This window comes from Panicum virgatum, chromosome 8N (genome assembly GCF_016808335.1).
Source record: "Panicum virgatum strain AP13 chromosome 8N, P.virgatum_v5, whole genome shotgun sequence".
In the NCBI taxonomy this organism is placed as follows: Eukaryota; Viridiplantae; Streptophyta; class Magnoliopsida; order Poales; family Poaceae; genus Panicum; species Panicum virgatum.
In genome coordinates, this window is record NC_053152.1 from 47431571 (window position 1) to 47454442 (window position 22872).

Sequence of the window (22872 nt, forward strand, 5' to 3'; positions counted from 1 at the left end):
TGTTTTGGTGGACTTCAACTTCTCTTCAGCACCGGTTGAACCGACGGTTCAGAATCAAAGCACCGGTGCATTAGACGTCCTATGTTCCAGAGAGCTTGTTTGTGTTGGTCAGTGAAACTCTTCAGCACCGGTTGAACCGATGCCCCTACGGAGCATGCACCGGTGCATTGACGCAAGCCTGGATACTGTGTCAGAACCCCAACGGCTACAATCTGGACACAGAGAGACCGGTTGAACCGACGCCTCAAATCTGACACCCATCGGTTCTTCCGGTTTTCACGGTTTTTCTACAGTGGACTTCCAACGGCTATGTAACTCTCTCCACTCTATATAAGGGTACCCCATGGCTCATTTCAGTTGCCTTTGACACCCTGAATACTTGAGGCCACCCTTGAGAAGAAGAGAAAGTGCTTTGAGCAAAGAAGAGAAGATCTAGCAATTCGTTTGTGCTTCAACCTTGAAGAATCCATCCTTTGCAAGTGTAGCAAGTGTGCTTGAGCTAGGGCCAACTGAGTGTAGGTCAAGTGAAGGCTTAGGAGCTTGTTACTCTTGGTGTTTGACGGCACCTAGCCGGTCTTGGTGATCGGGAGGTTCTTGGTGAGCTCTTGGTGTTTGTGGGAGCCCCAAGACAAGAAGATTGTACACGGTGTGAAGCTCGCCGTTCCGGAGATGAAGAAAGAGCATTCTTAGTGATCACTTACTCCTTGGTGAAGCAAGGGAGCTATACCCTTGTGTGGGTGCTCCAGCGTGGATTAGGGGGGAGCGTCAACTCCTCGATACCACGGGAAAAACTCCGGTTGTCTCGTGTCTCTCACTTTTATTTCAAGCAATTAAATCCTTTTGTTGTTACTCTTATCTTTGATTGCTTGTAGTTTGACTAGGACAACTTGCATGGTAGTGTGATCTTTTGCTTAGGTTTTAATCTTGCTAGTGTGATATCTTTTAGGCAACATGATCATGATAGTGTGTTTACCTACCTAAGGACTTTGTGCTAGCATGCTCTAGTGACTAGGTTTCAAATTTATAGATTGGGCAATACTAGTCTAGGTTAAGGACTAGATAGAAATTTGAAAAAGTCACAATTCAACCCCCTTCTTGGGCCACGATCCTTATACTTAACCGCTGGGCTAAGTACCCTTTGGCATGCAAGTCCTCATCAAGGTGAAGTCGGGTGCATATTTCTTCATAATTTAAGGCTGTCTAGTTCCTCCCTAGCCGGTCTAGTTTTTCTTTGTTTTATTGTTGGATATTGCATATTCTTCTTCTTCTTCTTTTTTTGCAGTAGAGGCCCACCTGTTAAAACATTTTACCATTTTTTATGTTTATTTCCATTTCATCTAATTTTTTGGCATGCCTGAATAGGAAATGGTCATCTTGAACAAAAATAAAGTTATGTCAAAGGACGTGTACTTATAGATCATGCACCTACATGAATCCGATGGTACCTTTTCTTGGACAGAAAGTGTGCAGTAAAATAAAAAGGGATCGAAATCTGCACATGTAGTTCTCAAATCCATTTTACAACTTTATTGATCTTTGATAGATGTGAGTATAATTGTATAAGAAGGCCTTCCACCCCTTTATTTTTCTGACAAAAATGGTCTGCATAGGTGGATGGAAAAAGAACATGTCATCATATGATTGCATTGGAATTGGATGTAGATCCTTTTGTGTTTTTTCCTCTATTTAGCTAAGTGTGGTACTCCCAATTTAACCATCATAAGGTAACAGTTTCTTATACTGAGAAAAATGGCAAAATTGATTCTAGGTTTAGGACATAAAAAACGTCTGAAATTTGCTTGTGCCCATTCTGAATATAGACAACGTGTTGCTGGATACATGACCATGTTCATTTGCCATAACAATAGTGGGCCATAGCCAACTTGGAACAAAATAAAATGTTGTTAAATCTTAAATCCAATGCTACTTTTGTAGAATGTGTTGATGCCTTTGGCAGGGACAAAAGTTCAATTGGCCCTTGTTTAGATGCATAAAATTTTTGGAAAAAGTCTATATCACCCCCTCAACTATGGGGTTGGACTACATAACCCCCCAAACTATGAAATGGTCTATATCACCCCCTGAACTTTCCAAAACCGGTCAAATTACCCCCTAAATCAGTTTTGAAAAATCATAGTAAATCACAGAAAAATCATAAAATAAAAAATCAAATTGTGTTAGACTCCAAATGAGTAGATCTACACAATGAACATATAATATGGTATGCTTTAGTACAAATTTTTACAGTTATGAAGAAAAACATAGATCTAAAGCTATAGCAAAAAAATATACTAAAGCATACCATATTATAAGTTCATTGTGTAGATCTACTCATTTGGAGTCTAACACAATTCGATTTTCTATTTTATGATTTTTTTGTGATTTACTATGATTTTTCAAAACTGATTTAGGGGGTAATTTGACCGGTTTTGAAAAGTTCAGGGGGTGATATAGACCATTTCATAGTTTGGGGGGTCATGTAGTCCAACCCCATAGTTGAGGGGGTGATATAGACTTTTTCCTAAATTTTTTGGTGTAAAGTACTGTAGCACTTTCGTTTGTATTTAGTCGTTATTATCCGATCATAGGTTAACTAGGCCCAAAAGATTCGTCTCGCAAATTACAGACAAGTTGTGTAATTAGTTATTTTGTTTAGCTACATTTAATACTTCATACATGTGTTCAAAGATTTGATGTGATGGGAAATCTTGTAAAGTTTTGGAATTTTGAAAGCAACTAAACAAGGAGTTGGTTAAACACTTCCTGCAGCCCAATAGAAACATAATAATAAAGCTTCAACAGCGTTTATGACATCAAGAGAGTCTTCCAAAGAGTACAAGAATAAGGCCATGATGAACAGCTCAAACATCATCAACAGCTCTCCTTAAACATATTTATCAGTTGTTCGGCAGCAGGTGGCATTTGAAGAAGCTTGCACAATTGGCAAACCTAACATGCCCTCAATGGAGCAAAACATTCCAACGGGGCCACGCTAATAATGTCCCCCAGAGAGGACAAAGGCAGCAATTAACATCAGTCTAACAACCCAATTGACACCAAATTATTTATACCAAGAAGCACCCTGGCTCTACATTCACAGCCAGCCTGTCAAATTACAAGATAACATGTGATCGCTCTCAATCAGGCTGATGCTAAAAGGGAGATGGAATATACACATAATATAATCATGCTGCTGATAATTTATAACCAAATGACAATAGTATGAAGCAACTGTTCTGCACTCAACACCTACCAAAAAAATTTCCTTCTTACAGATTGAATAAAGAAATGTAGCTGTACAAGCAAGCACCTAGCTGTCCACAGCCCCACTTGATTCTTCCACCTCAAGATCATCATGCAGCTTATAATCCGAGCCTCATGGCCATGACAGGGGGAGTGATATGACTCTTTTTTTATGCATTTATTGGTAAAGAATTGCGAAATGATGGTGATGGAGGCTCAATGTCACTAGATTGTACAAGGACTGGAATAAGAAATGGGAAAAATGAACAGGGTACTCTATATGTGATTATGCTATCGCAGTGGCACTGTACCTAGAGAGGGAGAAGCAGATTGAAGAACTAGAGGATGGATCCCTAAGCTCTGTGCAAGGTTCTGGGAAGACCATTTCAGAGTACCCAGCAACTTTGGAACATGACCAGGAAGCAGAATCAGCAGCCATCGAGAAATTGAGATGGGAAAGGCAGATCGCAGTAAACGGGGAACCATCAATTCCTGACAAAACTCCAGCAACTGAGATATTTGTGCCAATCAAGTTCTTCAATGTGATTTGATTGATCACTGGGAGCGCAGACGGGTCAAAACTGGCATCTGGGTGGCTTGAACAGTTACCAGTGAACTCAATGCCAACATGGACATTTTCCATTTGAACATCAGAGATAGCCACTTGCTTTATGTATCCCCCACGGCCTGGTGAGGTCTTGAAAGAAATACCTTTGTAGGAATCACGGATCCGTAGGTGGTTAACATGAATATCTGAGATCCCACCAGACATCTCGCTGCCAAATGCAAGAGCAGCTCCGGAAGATGATAGCAGATTCACTCTGTTGATATGAATGTCTGAAGTTGGCCTTCCAAAGGAAATGCCGTACTTGTCCCATCCGCTTTTCAGTGAGATGGCATCATGACTAACACTAACAGTGCTGTCTTCAATGCATAAATTTGAACATGAATCTGGAGCAAGAAAGAACAGATGATGAAATAAGTAAATACTGCATGCCATAACTGTCAAGTGTATAAGAGTGATGCAGTATGAAAACTTTGTTAAAATTCTTTGTCAAGGATATGGAGGGATCTTAGAAAAACTATAATATAAAGCTTAAAACCATAATCGGACAGCCAAAAGTTAGAACTTCGTATGTATGAGAGATTTAAGACTACTCATGTTTTCATGCAGGTGGATTCTTAAGTTATTTATCTACATATTAAGCACACACTCATCTAAGCTTGTATGCTAGCAAGTACAAAGAACAAAACGGAAAAGGGAAACCAGTTTTCTTCAAAATTAGGGCATTGTACAAGCAAGAGTGACATAGAGTCTATCCTATATTATTTAAAAAAGGACACAAAGAAAAGCATCAACATTCAGGGGAGGGGGGGTGGGGGCGTCATACCTGGAACTATGCCATCAGTCCGTGGAGCATCCAGTGAGGACTCAATTGTCACATTGTGGACCGTTACATTACTAGAGGAAACAAAAACTGTATGCATTAGTACAGATGCAACTAATATTCACCAAACCACACCTTGCACAGAATGCTAAGTTAATGGCATTGCACCTGCAGTACACCGGATGTATGCTCCAGGCAGGAGAATTTAAGAATGTCAAGTTTGAGATCACAATTTCTTCAGAATGCAGAAACTCCACAAGATGGGGACGACTATGGTTCAGCTTATGGGAGCGCAGCCACTGCCACCATACTGATCCCTGGCCATCAATAACTCCATTGTTCCCTGGAATAAGTGGATGAGACATGCAAGGGTCATTAAAATGTACTAAACTGTGAAATCCGTATGCAAGACAGAAAAAAGTAGTTACCGGTTATGACAACATCAGTTAAGTTATATCCATTTATTAAGCTTCGATGTCTAGGACCCGGAAGGTCTAGCCCTTGGCCATAAGATGGCAAAGGTTCCACAATTGGCCATTGTGATGATTCCTTGAATGGGAAAAAAGTACTTATATGTCAGTAACTTGAAATAATTGTCCAATGCAGAAATCTTCATATGTGATGTGAAGAACATGGTGTTCCTTTTTGCATCCCAAATAATGTGAAACGCCATACCTCATTAATACAGAATTATGCATGATAAATAAAGGCGATATGCAAGGAAATTATGAATAACGACACAAAAGTAATCGCAATCTGCATGATAGCACATATGCGACATGCTTTCTTTGGCACACAATTAATGAGGTAAACTTGACTTCAAAACAATGCAAAAGGCAATTGTCTCTTCTTGGCTTCTTCCCTCACAGCAACAGCTATGTTTCACCTTCCAAACACTACCATCCTAGAGCAAAAGCAGAAAGAACCAACTCCAGGCCTCAACCTGAACGAAACTTGAATCCTACTTGTCACGATACCTGCGAAGGATTTCTCCTAGCCAATGTAAGCAAAAACGTAGAACACAAGCGCAAGAAAGATGGCGTCCAAAACCATGGCATGTGACTTCAGCTTACACATGTCAAAATCGCTACTTCATTGGGTACATCCAACAACCATATCCAAACAAACTGAGATGATCAGATCAGCAATACCAATTCCAACCACTAACAATTCAGCCAATGCAGCTTGAAAAGGATAGGCATCCTCACATTCATGCAACCGGAACCAAAGCAATTGTGCACACACCTTGGCACTCCTAATGCCAACGCAAGAAGAATATCTGTAACTACTACTGCCATAACAACTCGTGACAAGGAACGGGATTGCAAGCAAGCCAAGGCCCCATTGCCATTACCTTTGAGCCGATGATGACGGCGCCTTTCTCCAGGTAGAGGGTGAGGTGGCTGGTGAGGTTGAAGCTGCCGGTGAGCCAGCGGCCCTTGGGCACGTACAGCTGCGCGCCGCCCTTGTCGGCGAAGGAGCGGACATAGAAGACGGCGTTCTGGAAGGGCACCGTGTTGAGGGTCTTGCCGTCCCCGACGGCGCCGAACTCGGTGATGGTGACGCTGTGCGGTCGCGACCCCGGCGGCGCCTGGTCCCGCAGCCGCCGCAGCTCCAGTTCGCCGCGGACCGAGCCGAGCGCGGCGGCCAGCAGCAATGCCAGGACAACCTGCAGAGGACGCCATTGCCAATGGCCCCGACACGAATTAGCAATCCACACTCGTTGAACACGAAGTAGAAAGCCAAAATCTTTCGAATCAAATCTCCGAAACTTGGCTGAACCGAAACCACGGCGAGAAATCGCATCTTCGTCCTCACAAGATCTCCGCGGGTGCGATCAGGGGAGCGAGAAAAGGGCCCGCCATTCCCTGACCAAGATCCCGAAATCGGGCACGGATCACACGGGATGCCGGCCACTCGACAGCCACAGCGAAATCACGAACCCATGCGCCCCACGCGCATAAAGCAGCAAACGAGAATCCAAGAGCCGCCCATTCAGGAGCGAGCAAGAAAAGCGCCGCCTTTAATGGCAGAAGAAGACGACTAAAAGAATCCGAGGAAAACATCGAGCAAGCGATTCAATCCAATCAGAGGACAACGTACTTACTACTAGGCCCTTCATGAGTCCGTCTCCCTCCCCTCTTCGCCGCCGCCGGAGAGGAAGAGGGAGGCGAAGCAGCGGCGATCCGAAGCGCCGCCGGAGAACGCCACCGGTGGCAGGCAAACAGAAGCCGAAAAAAATGGCTTTTTCCCTCAGAATCTGTTGGGATACCGGCGTAAAACGCGGGAGGTGATGAACAGCTGCAGCAGCCCGGCCGCCGGCTGCCGCTGCAGCAGCAGCAGCGAGGGGAGGAGATGCTGCAGCAAGCGTCTGCGGCGGCAGGGGAGGGAGGGGATGCGTTTACAGGGAGCTGTACTGCTACTACTAGTAGGAGGAGTACTAGCAGTAACAATACTCTGATTTGGGTCAAGTCCCTCTACCTTCTCTTGTGTGTGATTATAAAGGCCGTGTTTGGTTGGGTTGTGAAAAAGTTTTGAGGAAAACTTTTTGGTACTTTGACCATTAATTTAGGATATTAAATAAAGTCTAATTACAAAATTAACTCTGCAACTCTGGTACTGTAGCACTTGCTCTACCTAATGAGGCATTTGACCGTACGATTAGTGAATAATTGAGCGCGGTCACTGTAGCATCACTGTAGCCAATCAAGACGGAACTTGAGTCATTAGATTCGTCTCGAAAAATTACACTCATCCCTGAAAAGGTTTTGCAAATAGGCTTCATTTAGTACTTCATGCGGACATTCGTCTTTTTGTGAAATTGTGATGTGATGTGGAACCAAACATGGCCAAAAGGAGAAACATTTTAAAATGAACATCAAAATTTGGAAGGAGGTGAAGAGTGGGGGCAAAAGCTGTAGTGCAATGAGTTGGCATTTTGCCTTTATTTTATTTTTTTCTATTGAGGAAAATGAGCTGGAATTTTTCAAAGATGGGTTTGATTGATTGATTGCACGAGAGGATAGGTATTCAAAAGAAAGAAGAATTCAAATTGGATTTAGGGAAGGAAAGGGATAAATGAGGGCGGTGTGGGGGTGTTTCTTTTCTCCCTTTTGTTTTTTTTGGGTGGAAGTAGTTGTTTTTTTGCTGTGTGGTGAGTTGGCACCTGCTGCCTAGGATACGGGAGATGGGCTGGTCTTGGGCACGAGAAAAAGACAAAAATAAATAAATGAGATGAAGCATGGGGCTTTTATGTTGGGGTAGCAATTTCGCAAGGTGTGTTATTCGCACCTTTGACTGCGCTATATTTACGAAATATTACCATTTCTTTTCTTAAAAATGTGATTGCTCCTATTTTGACGAAATGAAAATAAATAGCAATTGACTTTTAGAGAATTGTCATGTATTGGTATATTAAAAAGGCATTTCTACATAAATTATTTAATACTGATATAATGTGCTTCCATGGGGTATGTAAATAAATTTTCCGTTTATGAATACTTCATGATTTGCCATTCCGTATTAAATAAGCTTAAACTTGGCCGCTACTTTTCCTCAGACAAAAAAAACTTGACCACTATTTTAGCTACAATGTTATTACTGTCACTCAAAGTTTTAGGGAGAAATGTGTAATGTTCGCTAACAGTAATAGCGCCTGGATGGGAAACTAATTGCAGGTACCAGTGCGGGGCTGTATGCCTGGAAGGGACCCACAAGGCAGCTGGGCCAATCATGATGACAGGTGGGGCTGGGGTGTTTCTGTGGGCCCATGTGCTGCATCTAAAGATGGGATCCCCCAAATTCTTTTTTCAAAAAAAAAAAAAAGGTTTGGAGTTTGGAGTGGCACTTAGGTATTTAACAAACATTTCTTTTTTGTTTAACATCATGTTGAGACTTGAGATTGTACTATATGCAGCCATGCAGTCCCAAGCTTTTAGCATTTGCTTTAGTTTCACTTTATGTGCCCTAAAAGAGAATTAAGGAGGAGAAACCATGACTCTCAACCTTTGTTTAGTTTTGATGAGCATCCAGAGCGACACAATCATCATGCTCTTAAAGCTAACCAAAATGGTACCTGAAAACACTACCTTGGATTAAAATGTACTAATGCGGTGGGATTAAACTTATTGCAGATCCTTAATTTCGATCAAGCCATGTTGTGAAGCAAGCACCATTTGGCATCAACTTTGTGCTGAGTTTTGGCAAGGAAAAAAAAAGTGGGAATCCTGCATTTATTGGATTGGAGAGTGGGGCATGAAAGGCTAGGAGTTGATCTATGCGCACACCTCCAGCTAGGCGTATGACAACTGCAGCACAGATCATACGGGTGGGAGATGAGCAATTGAGCATACTAGTAGGTGAGCCATAATTATTGTTGCAAAGAATGTTCCTTGATTAGGGCAGGACATGCACCCAGCAGAGAACAACCAGCCTGGGACCGAGCTGGGGCTCGGTTGGTTAGCTCAGCTGGGGCTGGGCAAGCCCACCCGCGTTCGACGCCGGCCGGGCGCGGGTGCTCCACTCCTTCTTACAAGATGCGCCAGAGCTCCTGGCAGATTTCAAAAAAAAAAAAGAGAACAACCAGCCTTGCAAAACAAGAGCTGCCAATGGCCAACACCTTTGTTTCTCATTTGTAGAGACGGTACGTGCAAGAAGCTATTACTATAGTTTTGTGCCTGGCGTACTTGTCGATGATAATAACCTGCATTACTGACACCATCTGCATGATCATAACCTTTAAAGCTAATTTCCTTCATTATAGTTTGAGCTCTGATTTAACTTTTTTTTCCTCGTGCATGTTTGCGGCTTGCAAAACATGTACTACTACGACTCCAATATCATACTACTTAACAGTACAACTAGCTAGGAGTAAACTGGAAAAAAAAAACTACTCTGAGTAAACTTCGGCGTGTGGATTCTAGGCCGTGTTTAGTTTTTAAAAAATTTCCTATAGTATTCCTCACATCGAATCTTCGGATACATGTATGGAGCATTAAATGTAGTTAAAAAAATATCTAAGTACACAGTTTTACTATAAATGTCGAGACGAATCTTTAAATCTAATTAGTTCACGATTGGATATTAATTACCAAATAACAACGAAAGAGCGATATCATAGCAAAATCCAAAGGGCTAGTAGTAATGTTTTTTGTCGAAAGGATAGTTTTTTTTTAGCAGAAACCGGGCCAGAAGCACAAATGGGAACAGAACCAGGAGCATGATTGATTGACCGCGGCCCGGCCCGGCTGGCACTAGCCCACGTGCCCGCCGGCCGGCCGTGCACCCGCACCCCCATCCTCACCGCTCGTTGACACCCCGTCCCCACCTAAGGACCCACTTCCCCGGTCCCACGTGTCGGCCTGCGGGTGGTAGGCGCGCTGGGTGCGGCAGGGTGCCCGCCGGGCATGTGCGCTCCAGGCACTAGTGACACGTGGCTGGTCTCCGCTTCACGCCCCAGCTTCGGCTTCAGAGTTCAAATGTCCATCCAACATATGGTTCAAAAATATATTTTGGATCATCGCCTTTAGCCTTTGACTCACAGAACTTCCTCATCGCTCTTTCAGCTGCGCCCATCCCCTTTGGTACACGATACTCAGCACGTTTTTCTCCATCCTTCACGATTCTCCTAAAATGGAAGCATAGGTGTAAATGTTAAGTTTTGAATTCAACTGGTTAGATTTTTTCAGTTCTATAGATTTATTCACAAATGTGTTTCCAATATTCCATAACATTGGATTTATAGGAAACCCCACATTTTTTTTCCATCCACCTGGGTTGGTTTGTATTGAAGCGACATTGGTTTCATTTATCTGGCCACAATTCCTGAGTTCTGTCACTTGTATTGGCTCCCTCCTTTCTCCTATTTTAAAATAAATCATATTGGTGACACCACTGCATAGAAAAGTAAGCACACCCTGTCTACCCCTGAAATAATCTTCTGTTTTATCTAGATGTATACATATTCACCAATTTATACAGACGCATGGTTATAGGATTTAAATGTCTAGTTCCTACTATGCTGCCAGTGTTCTGGTTCCAAACAATTTTCTAATTTTCTACGTGTTCTGCAATGTCTCTGGTCTGTCGCGATTACAGGACATTGCCCTATATTAAAACTGCCATATTTTACACTGTGCCTACACATCTTGACCAAGCCCCTGATTATTACTAGCAGTGCAATGTATCTTATTTCTGCAATGTCTGGATGTGTCACGATAACATGACAATAGCAGTTCATTTCAATAGTATTGGCACTTTTCTTGCTGCATTTTAAGATAAAGATAGTGCAATCTTGTTGTTTACCTTGCATTCCATAGGTTCCCTGTATTCCAAAATTTTCTGAAGATAATCCAAGGGCAACCGAAACAGATCTTCTACTGCTAATCTCCTGATAGCGATTTCAGTGACAGGATTTCATTACTAAAACAATGGTTCAAATGGTTGCAATATTGCTTGTGAGTAGTTATTTACCATCCCGGCGGTTGGATTCTCCTTGATTTCCCTTGTCTTGGGACCCGAGAGCTCTAATCCTCCTTGCTTCCACGCGGCTTGGATCTGAAATTCGTCTGAATGCAACTCATCTGAATCTGACAGTTGCTGGAGATGTATGCTTGACTCCCTTGTTCCGTCATTCGCGGTATTCGGTTTCCAGCAACCTGGCGGATTTACCCCGTGCGGATTTGCTACCCCTCCCTCCGCCATTGGCGACTCCATGGAACACAGGGATGGACTTTCCTTTACAAGACTCGCAGCCCCTCCGACCAGGATGACGATTGTTTTGAAAAAGAGGTACCGGTACATTCCCCATTTTGCCCTTTCATTGACTTTTCCACCCGGTCCCGCTACCTCAGGCCCTGTTTGGTTTTCCATATCATAGTGTAGCACACAATTTCTGAGAAAAGAATCTTACATGAATGAAGTACTAAACGAAGTTTATTTGCAAAACCTTTTCACGGATGAGTGTAACTTTTCACGATGAATCTAATAATAGTAATTAATCGATGATTGGCTACAGTGATACTACAGTAACCATCCTCTAATCGTGCGGTCAAAATTCTCATTGGGTTCGTCTCGCGAAGTAGAATAGAGCTGTGGAGTTAATTTTATAAATTATCTTTATTTAGTACCCTTAATTATTAGTCAAAATTTTTGTACTACCTGTGCTAACCCAAACCAGGGCCTCATATCATCTGCTCGCTGATTGCCCACCTTGTGCGAATCTCCAAGCACCAAAATGTTCCGACGGTCACGATAGTTGTGGCCACCGGTGTCCGGTACATGCGAAAAAAACTGCGTCCCTAGGCTAGCTATACAGCCGCAGCGTAGCGCGCCATCCGTCTAGTAGTGTACTCGAGTGAAAGAAAATATATCAAACAACTCGATTGATCTGTGTGTTACACACCCCACGAGGCCAAGTTAGTTGCGTACTCGGTACTTACATGATATAGAAAGTTAGTTCTCTCCGTCTCTAAATAACTATTGTTATTGATATGCATGCTACAAATTTAATTTAATTTGTAAAAAATACATGTAATATTTGTATCTTCAAATAAATTTATTAAAAATTAGATTCAAAAATCTTTCTAATAATATACTAAATATGTACCATAAAAATTAATACTTTTAGTATATATTTATGCTAGTCTCAGTGAAAATGTCACGATTACCAAGAGTGTAAACTTGATGACACTCTTCTCATATTTCATGACACTCCATGTTCTCTCTCCTCATAATAACCCTACCATGTCAATAAATTTAATGCTCATGACACTGCTATGACACTTCCACTGAGACTGGCTTTAATTAAAATTGTTTCTCGGGAAATGAAAACGAAAGATATGTTGAGATGGAGGGAGTAGAAGGTAGTGTTTGGATGGGGGCGAAAAATATTTCGCAACTTTGACCACGACCTCGCCTTCCACGTCGCCACGGCCAGGCCAGGGGTCGTCGAGGCCACTGTCGCCGTCACCCCGGCAAACGTCCCGGTCGTCCGGTCGGCGCGGCGCCGGCGCCGCGGTCCAGGTCGCGACGTACGCGTTCCCGACCGTGGACGGCCTTCCACCGAGGGTGGAGAACTACTCCGCCGTCAGGGCCGCGGATGCGGGGCGCATCGACGCCGCCGCCGCCGACGAGCGGCTGATGCGGCCGGGGCAGGAGAGCCTTATTAGGGACCACTCGCCCGACGTGGTCGTCTCCGACATACACTTGTCATGGAACGCCGACGTCGCCGCCAGTCTCGGCGTGCCACGCCATAGGGGCGTTCCCGACGCTGGCCCTTTTCAGTTTGACAGGTGCTGGCGCGACGGAGGCCGCCGGCAGGGTGGTGACTCTTCCCGGGTTTCCGGGCCCGGACTTACGGGTCCCCGTTACCGAGCTGCCGGAGATGCTGAGGAGCCAGCGACCAGACGACCGCGCCATGGGAGCTCGGGTAAGTTCAGCGCACAAGAGATGCTTCGGACTCGTCGTGAACACTTTCTTTGATTTGGAGGGCATGCATGTACTGCGACATGTACGTGCGCCAGGGGTACGTGAAGCGCGCCTACTTCGTCGGGCCCTTGTCGCAGCTGGCCGCCGGCGACGACGGCTCACGGTGCATCGACTGGCTGGATAGGAAGCCAACCCGGTCGGTCGTGTACCTGTGCTTCGGCAGCTTGACTCACGTATCCGAGCCTCAGCTCCGCGAGCTCGCCCTCGGGTTGGAAGCCTCCGGGAAGCCGTTCCTGTGGGTGGTCAGGTCGGAGGCATGGGTGCCGCCGGAGGGGTGGAAGGACCGCGTCGGGGACAGGGGGATGCTCGTCACAGGGTGGGCCCCGCAGACGGCGATCCTTGCGCACCCGGCGGTGGGGGCCTTCGTGACGCACTGCGGGTGGAACTCGGTCCTGGAGACCGTCGTCGCCGGCGTGCCGGTGCTGACGTGGCCGATGGTGTTCGAGCAGTTCATCACCGAAAGGTTCGTGACGGAGGTGCTGGAGATCGGCGATCGGCTGTGGCCGGAGGGTGCCGGGGTGAGGAGCACCAGATTCGAAGAGCACGAGCTGATCCCGGGCGAGGCAGTGGCACGAGCGGTGGCCAGGTTCATGGAGCCCGGAGGGGCAGGGGACGCCGCGAGGAGCAGGGTCAAGGAGCTCTCCGCGAAGGCCCATGCGGCCATGGCGGAAGGTGGGTCCTCGCACTGCGACCTGCGCCGCCTGATTGATGATCTCATCGAAGAAAGAACCACTGGCGCAGGGACACGACGCCATAGCTTGAGCTCATGAAGCGTGTCTCTCTCATGTATTTGTCTGTTTTCGGTTTTCCTTTTCCACTGTTTGGTTAGTAATAAGCTCTAGTATATATCCGAGCTTGCAATCAGCGCATGGCTTCTGCAGAAGCTAGTTGAATCACTAGGTGTGGTGTCAAAAAACTCAAGACCGAATTGTGTTTGGTTACGAAAGTGTTTTTTTTTTCTTTCTGTTTCTGGTTTGGCCGCGCAGGCAACATTGCCGACGACAACCTGCAGCCACGGCTCACCGGAGAGCGGAGACACCTCCAGCAATCCCAGCACTGCACGCGGTCAGCCTTGCCACTCATTTTCCAGGGGGCAGCGGCCGGCGAGGTCGTCCCGCGGTCCCCGCCCACAGCAGCTGTCGCTTCGATCAGGCCATCGATGAGCGCGGTGCAGGTCGCAGTATGACGAGCCGCCCTCCGCGCACTGCCGCGTCGGCCTTCGCCGCGAGCTCCAGCGCCCTGCCCTTCGCCGCCTCCCCCGCGCCGTGGCGAGCTTCTCGACGCCCGGCGGTAGGCGTTCATGTTGTCCAGGCCTTCTGGTCCGCAACCTCCGCCATCGCGCCGCGGCCAGGAGGCGCCGGTTGCCGACTCTGCGAGCGGTCGGGATCGGGGAGTGGAGGAGAGGTAAGTAAAAAACGGTCAAGAAAGGAATCAAGCCACGGGACGGGACGGCTGGACGGGGAGTTCGCCTCGGGCACGAGTGCCAGCTGGGAGAAAAAAAAACAAAGCGGTGGATCGGACGGACGAGGCCGCGCCTCTGACGTCGACGACACGGATCCCAGCCGCTAGCCTGTCCCGGGCCTGCGAGCCAGATTCCCACCTGCACCCACCGAGGCTATCTGCAATGGTAGTACTCTATTTTCTTCTTCTAAAAAGAATATTCTTATCTAATCATCAAGATTCTCTCCTCTACATTCAGTTTCTCCGTACCCATGTATCCTCTATATTTCCCCTCTATACCAACTACCACCATACGGGGTTCATAAGTCATACACTATTAAATTTTTTACACCCACTACCCCACCCACTCTCTCTCCTCCCTTCTCCCTCCCCAAGCCGGTGGCGGCGCTCCTCTCCTACATTGCGACACGCCCCTCCTCCGGCCTTCCTCGCCGACACACCCCTCCTCCAGCATCCCTTGACAGCGGGGTGCGGCTGGAGCCTCGACAAGCGGCATGGCGAGCTCGGAGGCGCTGCAGCCGAGCTCGGCTCGCCGGAGGGCGGAGCAGGGCCCCCAATCCACGTCGAGGCCTCGCCGCTGGCCGCGTCGGGACGGAGCTCACGGGAGGCGCGCCCCCTCGCTGCTCTCTCCATCGGCGGGCGGTGGGGCGAGCCATGCGCGGAGCGGCGGCGCGGCCACGGCACGGCGTCACGGCCACGACGCGGCCGCACGGGCCAAGGCGGGGCGGGCTGCGCGTGGCCCACGGTGGTGCGGCGTGACTCAGTGGAGCGGGAACGGCGGGGTGGGCCGTGCGCGCCGCGGTGGAGCGGCCGCGGCCGGCGGAGCGCCGGCGGCACAACTAGGCTCGAGCTCGGCTGCTCCCTCTCCTCTCTGCGCCGGCGAGGCCTTGTGGAGGCGAGGAGCAGAGCCCCGTCCCCGACGGCCCCGGCCCCTTTCTCCCCCCTCGACGATGGCGAATTGGAGGAGCAGGGGCCGCAGCCGAGCTCTCCTCGGCTCCACCCCGCGCGGAGATCTCGGAGGCAGCCGGCCTCTCCCTCCCCTTCTCTCCCTTCCTGGCTGCGCCGGCCCTGCTCGAGCGACCTCCACGCTCGGCGCGGCGGTGTGGCTCGCGGCGGCGCACACGGGTCAGCGGCGCGACGGCGAGCAGCTGCGCGGCATGCGGACGGCTGCGCTCGAGCTCGGGCTGGGAAGCAAGTGGTTACGGTTTGGAGGAGGCCGTCATGTCCATGGCCAGCTCGGGCCGGCGCGGTTGAGCAAGAGCGGCGGCGAGCAGCTGCGGCCAGGCGGCGGAGGAGCGCAGGAGCAGCGTAGCAGTTGCTCCCGGAAGAGAGGTGGGGCCAGCACGAGCCGTTGCGGACGCCCTGGATTGCGCTTGATTTGGCGCACCTCCGCTCGTCCACAAGCCTAGCGGACCGCTTGCAGTACGCCGCTGCCGCAGCCCTTTACACTATCGCGCACTGGGGGACGGTTTACCGTCCCCCAGTGCGGACAACCTTACAGGCAGCGCAATCCTAGCTGGAGGTTTTGACTATAGCTAGTACTCCGTCGTCCGTCCAGTGGGGGCGGTGGCGCGTGCTTTGACCGCCGAGGAGGAGGAGGAGGAGGGACGACAGGTGATCATATCCATCCATCCGATCGATCGATCTGGTTCGTCCGATGATGGAATCTTCTGGCTGGCTCCATCTGCTACAGCGAGCGCCAGCCCCAAGCTCCAGCGACGGCGCCGATGGATACACTGGAGACACGGATGGATAACCCCGCCTCGGCTAGCTACACCGACATGGCCACATGCATAGTTAGGATTGGTGTCGCGCGTCCACGTCACTCACCACACTGACCGCAGGCCTACGCTGACGCTGCATGCGCGCACAGCCGCACACCTCGACATGGGCAATTAATTGGGCTTGAGTACAAGTAAGAAGCTTTTTCGGCAGCTTTTTTATTTTTATATTTTAAAAATATTTTTTACATAAATATATTTTCGGTTTTATATTTTACAGTTTTGTATCCCTACCGCCCAGCAGAGGGGCGGCAGGGGGCCTGCCGCCCAGCAGTCGGGCAGCAGGGACCTACATGTAAATAAATATAAATTGTTTTTGCGCGGAGGCCCCTGGTGGGAGCCTGCCGCCCCCTGCAATGGTAATTCAGATTCACCAGAAGGCCGGTGATTTACGTGAAGGGTCAACACACACAACATCTTACTGGAATGAAGAGATGGAAGAGGATAAAGAAGAAGAGAACGTGCAAGCTCCAGAACCAGAACCAAAACCACAAGGTTTAGCAGATGAAGGCGAGCGGATACCTGGAATTGTGGAGGACATGGAGAACGAAGACCAGGATGCGCGAATAATGGAGCAATGTGGGGACTCATCGGACGATGAGGACGATGATCGCTTCCCAGTGCTAAGTGAATGACGTGAAGAGGGTTTTGGGAATCCAGTGGTAAAAAATATTGGTCACCTGTGGTTCGGATCAAAAATCCGGCAGGCCTTCGCCGGTAGAATTACCTCACTCACCCCTCCTCTCTCCCTCTCCCCTTTCTGGATCTCGTGGGAAAGAAATGAGGGTGCGAGGGAAGGGGCTCAGCTTTTATATTGGGGGAGCATGCCGCCCCCTGCCGGGCTGTAGGGGTATAAAACTGTAAAATGTGAAACCGAAAATATATTTCTGTAAAAAACGTTTTTAAAAAATATAAAAATAAAAAAGCCGCACTTTTTCGGGAGGATATGGGCCGTCGAACCGGCCTGCGTTGCCCAACAACACATCGACCACTACCGATTCATTCCGGACCACACTATCATCAGGGCGTCTCCTTCCATTACGAAATGCAGATCGTTTCGATTTTTTCCTAGATTCATATATTTTGAAACGGAGGAGTACTAAATTTGCAGCTAGTTTGCAACGCCTCCCGGATTCAAAGCACTGCTGATTTGCATGCATCTAGCGGACGGATCCCTTCAAGAAACAAGCAGTGCCTGGCCTTTACACGACCAAATTTCAATGCTTTCACCACACAATTATTCAAAAAAGAAATAAAAACTTCAAACTAGAGAGAAGGAGATGAGGTGGCAAGCACTGCCTGACCCCTTTTAGCTCCTTTCGATGTCTATACTCAAGCTTGCTGCAAAGGTTTTTTTTTTTACTTCTATCAAATAACATGCCGGGAACTATGAACTTGTACGGAAATCTTCATCTTTTGTTTTCACTATAGCAGAGAAACAAAGAGTGAATATAATTTTTTTTTCTCCCTGGTATAAAACACATGGAACGGATCATTTCGTTGCAGAAGAGAGGATCTTCCGTGGGAATATCCTCCTAGGATCAGGAGAAGAGATCGAGCACAAGGGGTGTTGCTTCTTCATCCAATGCTGGTAATAATATGGTCACATTTCCTTGGCAGAAACTGTGGGCCTTGGGAATGGAGCAATGACAGCCCCTTTACACTTGTAAAAGTTTGGAGGGCAATGGGAATGGAGCAACACCGTTGTATCCTGGAAAGGGAATCTTCAGTGTTTGAAGCAATGAAGTTCATTTTGGCTCTTCAAGGACGAGAACAAATGGTAATTGTCACATTCTTTTGGCTGTGGTGGCTAGAAAGAAATAGTCGAGAGGGCGTGAGAAGGAAATCAGTGGAGGTTGCTTTTATGTGTCAGCAGTACGCAGCTGAATACCTGGGCATCTGCAAAAAAAATACAGAGCCAGTGCAGGTGGCCAAACATATGTGGAAGTTGACCAGGGCTGGGTAAAGATAAACTCTGATGGTGCTTTTTCTGAAAGAACGAGCGAGGGAGGATGGCGGGGGGGGGGGGGGGGGGGGGGTGATAATCAGAGATGAGGAGGGAGATGTTGTGGAAGCAGGTGTTGGGAAATTAACAAGAGTTTTAGATGGTAGGGGAGGGGGGTGCTGAGCGAATTATTGTTAAAACAGATTCCCTGGTGCTCAAAGCCTCAAACAGGCTCTGAAAAACCCAACACATTGTTTGGAGTCCACAGGTGGATTGATCTACGAGATACAGGGCTTGCTAGCTACGAGCTTTAGTTTCTTTGTTATTGAATACTCCCTCCGTCCCGTAAAGAGTGTAGTTTTAGAAAACTTCAGACATATTACTCATCCTAAGAAATGACCTTGTTGCCCCTAATTACTTCTACCAATTATGATTGAAAATCGTGTTATTTATTTGGTTTTCTGGATCTTCAACGAATGCATATGCATTGGAACTAGAAAACTAATATCTACTAAATATTTGATTGGTGCTATGTGTTTTCTTATGCAATGCTTTCTTGGTAATTGGTATTATTTTAGTTAAATGAATCTCATTACAAGCTAAAACCACATTTTTTGTGGGACAAAATTTAAATGCTAAAACTATACTCTTTGTAGGACGGAGAGAGTATGTCCCTAGATCATGTAATAGGGTGGCACATGCCTTAGCGACATTGGGATGTAAGCGTCCTCCGAGTGCCGGCCTTTGTTGGGAGAGCACTCCGTCTTTTGTCAAAGACCTAGAGGCCAACAATCGTACTGCGTCTCTTCGTTAATGTAAAGTCCTTTTCCACACACAAAAAAAAAAGAATGCTCTTTGAGCCTTGGTTAATGAAATCAGATCCATTTGAACCAACAGGAAACTCACGAAGGTACAATACAGTGACCAAAAAATGACTCATACACACCAAACATAAATGTCGATTTTTTTTTACTTCAATCTGTTTGTGTAACTAATACATTGATCCATCTTGTTTCACGTTTCAAGGGGTAGCACTGCAAATCCTGCTTTACTGGCTGCTGACCCTCTCCTTTTCGATGAATTGGCAATCCACGTTTCGACCCTGCCATTCATGTGCTCGCACATTTTGTGGTTCCCATCGCCGACATACATTTCTTCGAGGACCAAGGCGCTCTCAGCGAAGAACTTTGTCAGCTGGACTCCGAAGCAGTTCCGATCTTCCAACGGGAACCGCAAACTCACTCTTCTTAGAGATGTCTGCAGACAGCTGAATGACTGGTCACTCAAGCTAGGAATGTCAGATACCTCATAGTTCTCGTCAGCGTCTCCACCAAACGAAACCATTCTTCTTCGGCGCCTGAAGTGGTCGACAGACTTGTCCAACTCCAATCGAGTTCTCCTTTCGATGAAAGACTGAATGTATGATGTGCTCCTTTCTGTTGCTGAATTTCTCAACCTGATCCTAAGATCACGAAGCACTGGACAACACTGCAGCAAGTTCGCTATCGCCACCGCCGCGATCTTGGTCGCCGGCTTGTGGCGTCCTTCTAGCTCGAGGCGCTCGAGGTTGCTGAACAGCTTCCCTGCCAAGAGCTGCCGCCGGCTCTTCTCTGTAACAACCGCAATGTACCCTATCGACTGCTCTAGTTCCAGCTTCAGGAACTTTGCGTTGTCGAAGTTCTGAACAAATCTCCAGAAGGCTTTGCGGCGTTCGCGCACTCCTTGCAGCTCATGGTACTCGTCATGGACGAAGTGCAGATCAGCTCGGGTCATGTTGTTGTTGGGTGCCCTGGGGTTCAGTGAGAATCGATGGACTAGCCCGTGGTACACTGGTACTTGAAGCACCGTAGCATCGGCATGTCGAGCGTCACGCTGCCTTCCGGGAACTGCGGCCAGCCGCACTTGGCTAGCACAAGAGAGGTCACCGTCGGGGAGCTGAGCAGGTAGCGCTCGGTGAAGATCGTCCGAGCCAGTGAGCCACCCCGTCGTCGGCTTCTTCTTCGACGTCTTGTGAGGCCCCGGTGAGCCGGGTGTGCTCAAGGTGCAGCACGGCGAGCTGCGGCGCGGCGCCGATCATGCCCTGGAGGCCGCCGAGCGACGTGGTGCACCCGAGCAGCACCAGCTCGGCCAGCAGCGGGAAGGCCATGCCGGGCGGCGGCGGCGCCAGGTCCGTGCAGTTGGTGATGTGCAGCAGCCGGAGATCCCTGGACGGCAGGGCGCCGAAGCTGAGCCTGTAGTCGATGCCGTGAGCGCCGCCGGCCCCGAAGTGAGAGCTCGCGGCGCCGGTGCGGAGCTCCTGGACGTGCTGCGCCGCCGGGTTGCCGAGCACGCCTGCAAGCATGTCGTACCCCTCCGGGGAGTAACAGTCGGGGTCGTGCAGGAAGAAGTAGATTTCGCCAGGGTTCTCCGCCACCACGTCGACGGCGAGCCTCCGGACGGGGCCCTGGGCGCGGGCCAGCGCCGCCGCCGCGCCGGCGAGGAAGGACGCCCGCTTCTCGAAGCTCAAGTCGCGGCCGTGCGCGCGGTCGTAGGAGCGGGTGTCGAGGTTGACGGCGCCCGACGTGGCCCACAGGCCGGGCCACCGCCGGGAGAGGACGGCAGTGGCCGCACCCTCCCTGGCCGGCGCGAAGTAGAGGATGCGCCGCAGCAGGTCGTCGGGGAGGCCGGACAGGCGGTCCGCTGCCATCGTCGGCGGCGGCGCGATGGCGATGCAGCGGCGGTGATCCATCTAAGATGCGCGGCGCATGCGGGGGAGACATACAGATCGACTGCTCTTATTGATTCGACGAGGGGGCGTCCGATTGATGGATCCCTTTCGTTTCGGAATTGATCGGTTTCCTTTCTTTTCGGATGCGAACTGGTTTCGATCAAGCTCAGTACGGAGGGAGAACCAACCATATCTAATACTTTTTTTTTGAATTTTATTAAAAAGAAAACATCTACTTTTTTAAAAAAAAAGATCTATATATAGTTTATGTTCCATGTATATGGGTTTTCCTGCATTATTTTTTAGACAAAACTGTTGAGATTAACGAAATCACCGGCACTACCAGATTCCGTTGCTTTGCCGAGTGCACCAAACACTCGGCAAAACCCATATCGCACTTGGCAAAACTATTTTTCGGGCAAAGTCAACACGGCAAAATATGTGATGGTGAATAAGGCTTTGCCGAGTACCATTTTTCGGGCACTCGGCGAAAGCTTTGCCAAGTGCCAAAAAGCACTCGGTAAAATAAAGTAAGGGGGTCGACGAAACTGTCGGTAACATTTGTCGAGTGCCTTTCAGTTGGCACTAACACAGTTACTTTCCCGCGGTGGCAGACTTGCCGAGGTGGAGCCGGCCAGCGGGCCGGAGCGGCGCCGCCATGGGAGAGGAAGGGAGGGAGGACGGACGAGGAGGGGGCGACGAATCCTGCCGCCGCCGCCATGGGATAGGGAGGGTGGGAAGACGGACGAGGAGGGGGCGACTAATCCGGCCACCGCCGCCGTGGGAGAGGAGTAGATCTCCATGGCCCGGAGTGAATCTCGCCGGGGGCGAGGCCCTTGCTCCGCTGTGGTGCCGTGAGGCCCACCACCGGCCCCTGCTCCGCCACCGCAGCCGCCGGCCAGCGTGTGCACGTGAGCCGGAGCTCTGCCGCCACGGCCGAGAGCAGGGCCGGCTCTAGGGGGTGGGCGGCAAGTGCGACCGGGGGGCCATGGAGCTAGGGTCCAAGATCATATATGTAACTAGTAGTATTAGTAGGTATAAAAAGTCTTTAATTGAAAGTCCATTATGCCAAATCATTCATCCAGGTGACCTGGTCCAGCTCATGACGTGAGAGTGAGGCTGCTATGAGGCTTGCAGTTGCAGAGTAGTGACACTTCGTTTTCTGTCGCCGCTGGCCACCACGAGACACGATCCTGACTTGCGAGTTGCCTTGCTGCCCTATGTGTGCATCCCTACGAGTCGCAGGCAGGTTGCGACAAGCCGATGGATGATCTACTAGTGTACTTGAGAGTGGAGGCCTGAGAGAAGTAGAGGACTAGAGGAGACAACGTTGCGATCTGATTTGCTCCACACCGCGCACGGCGAGCGGCAACGGACAAGGCAGCAATGCGATCATAGTAAACAACATTATTTTTATTTTTATTTTTTTATTACACTATTATTATATTTAATTGAGTTATACATATATTGCAAAGTAATTTTATTATTTGTACTATGCACTATAATTTTGACACTAAAAATTAGTTCAACAGGTCCTTATCTTCTTTCTCGCCTAGGGGTCTTTAAAATTATAGAGCCGGCTCTGGCCGAGAGGGGGAAGGAGGAGCAGAGGGCTGCCGCGCTCGAGGAGGAGCTGGCCCTTGGGCGGCCGCCATCGCGCTGGTGGCTGGCGAGAGACGGGTGGAGTGGCCGGTCGCCGTAGAGAGAGATGGGCGGAGGGCCAAAGGGAGGCCGGAGAGGGAAAGAGAGAGACGAGGGGGAGGCAGGTGGGGAGAGGAAAGGAAATAAACATTTAGATGATGACATGTGGACTCCAACTGTGGTAGTTGATACAGAGGATGGATCGGTGCAGGAAAACTA

The 22872-nt window shown here is 48.7% G+C and overlaps 1 protein-coding gene, 1 long non-coding RNA gene and 1 pseudogene across 2 annotated transcripts; 1 reads left to right on the forward strand and 2 right to left on the reverse strand.

The window, feature by feature from the left end:
• Nucleotides 1–3039: 3039 nt before the first annotated feature.
• LOC120685526 (probable polygalacturonase) lies at nucleotides 3040–7100 on the reverse strand. The gene is made up of 6 exons (XM_039967509.1): nucleotides 6739–7100; nucleotides 5986–6300; nucleotides 5060–5180; nucleotides 4800–4974; nucleotides 4635–4705; nucleotides 3040–4194 (listed from the first exon to the last, which is right to left on the reverse strand). Exons 1-6 carry the CDS (start codon nucleotides 6751–6753, stop codon nucleotides 3530–3532), a joined length of 1362 nt encoding a protein of 453 aa, XP_039823443.1. The 5' UTR covers nucleotides 6754–7100; the 3' UTR covers nucleotides 3040–3529.
• A 3009-nt stretch (nucleotides 7101–10109) lies between these two features.
• On the reverse strand, nucleotides 10110–11376 carry LOC120685527. The gene is made up of 2 exons (XR_005679612.1): nucleotides 11103–11376; nucleotides 10110–11019 (listed from the first exon to the last, which is right to left on the reverse strand). It is a non-coding gene; the product is annotated as an uncharacterized LOC120685527 (long non-coding RNA).
• A 21-nt stretch (nucleotides 11377–11397) lies between these two features.
• Nucleotides 11398–14282, forward strand: LOC120685167 (annotated as a pseudogene).
• The last annotated feature ends 8590 nt before the right edge of the window (nucleotides 14283–22872 follow it).